Source organism: Magnolia sinica, chromosome 1 (genome assembly GCF_029962835.1).
Source record: "Magnolia sinica isolate HGM2019 chromosome 1, MsV1, whole genome shotgun sequence".
Classification (NCBI taxonomy): domain Eukaryota; kingdom Viridiplantae; phylum Streptophyta; class Magnoliopsida; order Magnoliales; family Magnoliaceae; genus Magnolia; species Magnolia sinica.
The window spans coordinates 15,370,715-15,375,107 of NC_080573.1; the positions used below are offsets into that span (position 1 = coordinate 15,370,715).

At 41.4% G+C, this 4,393-nt stretch overlaps 1 protein-coding gene across 1 annotated transcript; it reads right to left on the reverse strand.

The window, feature by feature from the left end:
- Nucleotides 1–2,104: 2,104 nt before the first annotated feature.
- LOC131240863 (dof zinc finger protein DOF1.4-like) lies at nucleotides 2,105–4,147 on the reverse strand. The gene is made up of 2 exons (XM_058239375.1): nucleotides 3,986–4,147; nucleotides 2,105–3,755 (listed from the first exon to the last, which is right to left on the reverse strand). Exons 1-2 carry the CDS (start codon nucleotides 4,040–4,042, stop codon nucleotides 2,787–2,789), a joined length of 1,026 nt encoding a protein of 341 aa, XP_058095358.1. The 5' UTR covers nucleotides 4,043–4,147; the 3' UTR covers nucleotides 2,105–2,786.
- Nucleotides 4,148–4,393: the final 246 nt, after the last annotated feature.

The window sequence follows — 4,393 nt, forward strand, 5'->3', positions numbered from 1 at the left end:
CTTATCACACACGACCAACGGATTACGATAACCAAAATTAGACGTTTTTTCCATAATTCAAATTGTATGCTAATCAAGTGTTCATGTAACCTGGTTTGGTAGCATTTCAGCCATTAAAATAAAAAATCTTTTTATCCAATTGTGTGAGGTTATTTTATTTATTACAAATTAAAAAAAAATAAAAAATCTTAGAGATGATCAAGGGTTATTTGGCCACCTTATCGATCAAGTCATACATCTTTCACTTGGTAACTTAGTCTAAGATAGGTCTAATCACTTCTTAAACCCATGGAAATACATGTTTTCCTCTAGAATCAAATCGAGTCTTCGAGTCAAGGCGGCCTGGTTGACTTATGAGTCAAATCATCAAGTTTCTAAACAGACCCATGTAGACAAATGATCAGGATTACCTGTATCTGTGGGACCACAATGGATAGGTTACAGTAAAACCCTCTTACTGAATGGATGATTCTCACCATTGATTTGTGTAGTTCACCCATTGAGGTTCAATTCTCAAATCACTGGACAGAATCCACCTTGTAATTTGGCTATTGGATTGTGGGCTATCCACAATAAGATAGACAATGGACTGCTCTGATCAGCTGATCGTCTTTGCAGGTGGGCCCCGAGGGGCCAATGCATGCTGGTGGGCCAGAGTTGCCACATGGGAAAGGAAATTCTTTGAACACTATACTAAAATGTATTCTTCAATGTCAAAGGTCTGTATCCTCAATGCTCAATGCAGCAATCTCTTGAATGCTTTTGTACACTTGAAATTACAACCTGCAAGCAATACTAAAATGTACTCTTATTGATTCAACACTTGTTACAGATATCAGAAGTTGATTAGTATAAATGCTCATCGAATTCAAATGTCCAAAAAACACCAAAAGAATGAGATATCATGAATAAGGAATGACCATGAGAGAGAGGGGAAGTAGAAAACCCTCAAAGAGTTATTTTTTATCCTTATCGTCTGTCACCCTTTGGGGCCCACATATAGAGATGGTCCGATCATAGGAACCTTTCATCTTCTCAGTACTACCTTAAATGAGCCATGGTTCAAAAGTAACACTTCAAAATGATCCTTGCCTTTGATTTTAGAATTAAATACGAGCCATTAAAAAAGTTACTTCAACATTCTACCAGCAGTAGTGTCGAAAATCGGGACCATTCGGTTCATTAGATCATCTCAGCATGTGGGTCCATTAGGTCGACACAACAAACTTTGGTAGACCCAAGAGAAAAAAGCTGGCCAAGCTGGTTCCAGTTCCAGCTGAGTCGACCCGGACGATTTTTTTTTTTTTTTTCCAACCTTGCTCCAAATTAAAAGGAAGCTAAAATGTTGAAAATTCAACTCAGTTGTGCATCCAAACGAACCGTACATGCAACATAGGAATCTTTCATCTGATCCAAATACACCCTGAGATGGTACAAATAAGAACCGCATCTAAAAAACCATGGTCGTATATATGGCCAGTAATTGCTGGAAACTGACATCTACACCCTTCCTGATGATTTGCTCGTACCCCACTTTTCCATTTTGTATTATTACAAATGCCAAAAATGGAAAAATGGTTGTATGTAAATATAAAAAAGTGTGGGTGGAAATATAGATATCCTAATAACATCTTACCTGTACCAACTACCAAGGTCCTTGAAAAACTCTGATCTTGATAAATGATCAGAAAACCCTGATCCATTGGGCCCCATGCATAGATAATCCAATGATCAGGATTGTCCATCCTCTAGGTAATATCTTATATGATCCACATCAAGAAACTTTAAACCGATAGAACGATTCACACCGTACAGTTATATGACTGATATAATGATCCTCCCAGTTGATTTATATGGCCAAAAGTTTTCAATGGTCAGGATCATCCTTTCAGCATGATTATTGGGTCCGCTATTGGACCATGTCGGCATGTGGGTCCCACTGGGGAGACACTTGCTGGCGATCCTGAACAGCGACGCTGACAAAAATGCCGGTGCCGGCCAAAGACAAGGGAGAAATCTGTAATGCCTACATCTCTTTCACATACCCTTTCAAAGTAGTAAAGAAGAGTGCAGCTCTTACTTGGGTTTGAAGGGAAAGTGGATATAATGAAAACCAACCAATCTCTCTTATACAATCTGAAGAAAAACAAGGTTAAGAAACTTAGAACAATGACAGACCCAAACACCCACATTACAGAAAATCAAATCTCACCCTACAAAGATATTATTACACCAAAGCCCTTACCACAAAACCCCAAACGAGAAGATAAAAAAACAGCTTATTAGTCCCCTAAAAAGCTCCAACACCTATCTCCTATCCATGTAAACCCCCCCAATAAACCCAATCACCTACATAACAAATACATTAGATATGAAAAGGGTATGTCATGCATATATATACAATTAAAAAGCTAACTTACTAGACTGGGAAACGTCGCCGTCTTCTTCTTCAATGATTCTTCTCTCAAAGTAAGCCCTTCAACAAGTGAAGTTGAAGGGGAAAAGTTTAAATGGATCGGAGGTTCCTCTCGGAGCAAACGGTTTCTTGCCGTGCTGCCAGACAAAAATGGGCTGCGCGCCGTTGATGTTTGCAACCGACATGATCTCTCCGATCCAAATTCCTTTCCTACCTTAGTCTTTGTTAAGATCCAATTTCAATCACTTCCCAGTCGATATGTTACCAAAAAAAAAAAAAAAAAGAATCCGAGCCTCGACGCTTGAACTTGTATTTTAGCCTAACCTAATACAAGGAGGAAGGGTGGATCGGATGATAAATAGAACCTGTACTAGATCATGGGTGTAATTGATGATCCGTAGCTGGAAATGTCGGGCCACCCACCAACCATGCTTGTGTTCCAATAAGCAGATGAATCCATTCCGACTGATTCCAAAGGATTATCGCAAGGAATATGCCATTTGGCCTTGTTGCTCATCACATTGCTCTCTTCTTCCATTTTGATTCCCTTCATAATCCCAGAATTCCCGTTGGTTGCTGCCATTTGTAGGTCTTCAAAGGGCAAGAAGACCTGGAAGTCGTTAATGGATTGGGTGTCTTTGGAACCCAAACCAAGCTTCTGCTGCTGAAAGCTGGAAGTGATTAGAGATGCAGCAGCTGAAGAAGTAGATGATCCGAGAAGAGAATAATCTGGCAAATGAGAAGGTGAAGAGACTGGATCTTGGATCTGGGTTGGGTTATACCCAGCTCGATAATCGTCGGTGAGTGCGCTACTAGTTGTAGCTGATGGCTGAAAATTCAACCACATGGAATTAAAGTGAGGTTGGAGATCATAGCCGGAGTGAGATATCGGCATGTTTTCTGCATTTGGACCTGCTAATCTTGAAAGTAGCCTCGGCAACGCGAGATTAATGTCTGGAGGAGCGTTTGGTAGGCCATAGAAGGCAGGATTTATGCCATTTGGAGCGCTGGAGACGTGGATCTGAGGGGGAGGAGGAGGTGGTGGTGGAGGAAGCGACGACGGTGGATCTGACGAAGCGGGCTTCTTGACTCGCTTGTTCTTTCTACACCCTCCGCCGACGGGAACATTCCGGAGGGTCCCCCCACGAGTCCAGTAGCGCTTACAGGCCTTGCAGAAGTGGCGAGGCTGAGAGAGGCTGTAGTTGTTGTAGTAGCAGAACTTGGTGTTGGATGAATCGCAGCGCGGGCACTTGAGTGCCTGATCTTGGCCTTGTTTCTCCATGATCTTGGCGGTCGATGACGGCATCGCAGCGGCTGCAGCTTCTTCAGCTACTGATATCTGAATAGAAGGAGAGAAGTAAAAGAGAAAGGAAAGATATGAGAAGGATGTAAGTGTAAATATCACAAAAATATTCCGAGCCAAAGGCTAGAAAACAAAAGGAACATGTAGAAAGAATTATTGAGAGAGAGAGAGAGAGAGAGAGAGAGAGAGAGAGAGAGAGAGAGAGAGAGAGAGAGAGAGAGAGAGAGAGAGAGAGAGAGAGATGGGGCATATGGAAATGAACGGACCTGGTGTGGCCATTCATGAGGGGAAGTGATGGTCATCTTCTCAACGCTGCGAAGCATTTTTTTTTTTTCTTCTATGTATGAAAGGGAATCGTTGAAAACAGTGGTGTAAGGACAAAGAGCTGGTGCGACGTGAGTCTCTGTTGAGAAACGGGGATTTCAAATGGAAAGGGAGAGTAAGAAGATTTATAAGAGACAGAGACTAGGGTTAGACTCTTACAATAGTTCATCTAAAGTGGTGGTGACTCATGTACCGTGTACTTGGCTTAATTGCATGGTAATCCAGACCGTCCAGATAGCTGAAACTATCTTAATGGAATAACCCAAAAGTTGTATTTAGTAGATGATGTCAAACATGTTAATTTTCCTTGCTTTTTGAATTTGTACGGTCACTATTTTACTTTTATCGTG

Excerpts from the sequence above, each read along its gene's own strand:
- LOC131240863 (XM_058239375.1), bottom strand. The coding sequence starts at position 4,042 with ATGCTTCGCAGCGTTGAGAAGATGACCATCACTTCCCCTCATGAATGG. Across the intron at positions 3,756-3,985 it reads CTCATGAATGGCCACACCAG|ATATCAGTAGCTGAAGAAGC; the intron begins GTCCGTTCATTT and ends CCTTCTATTCAG.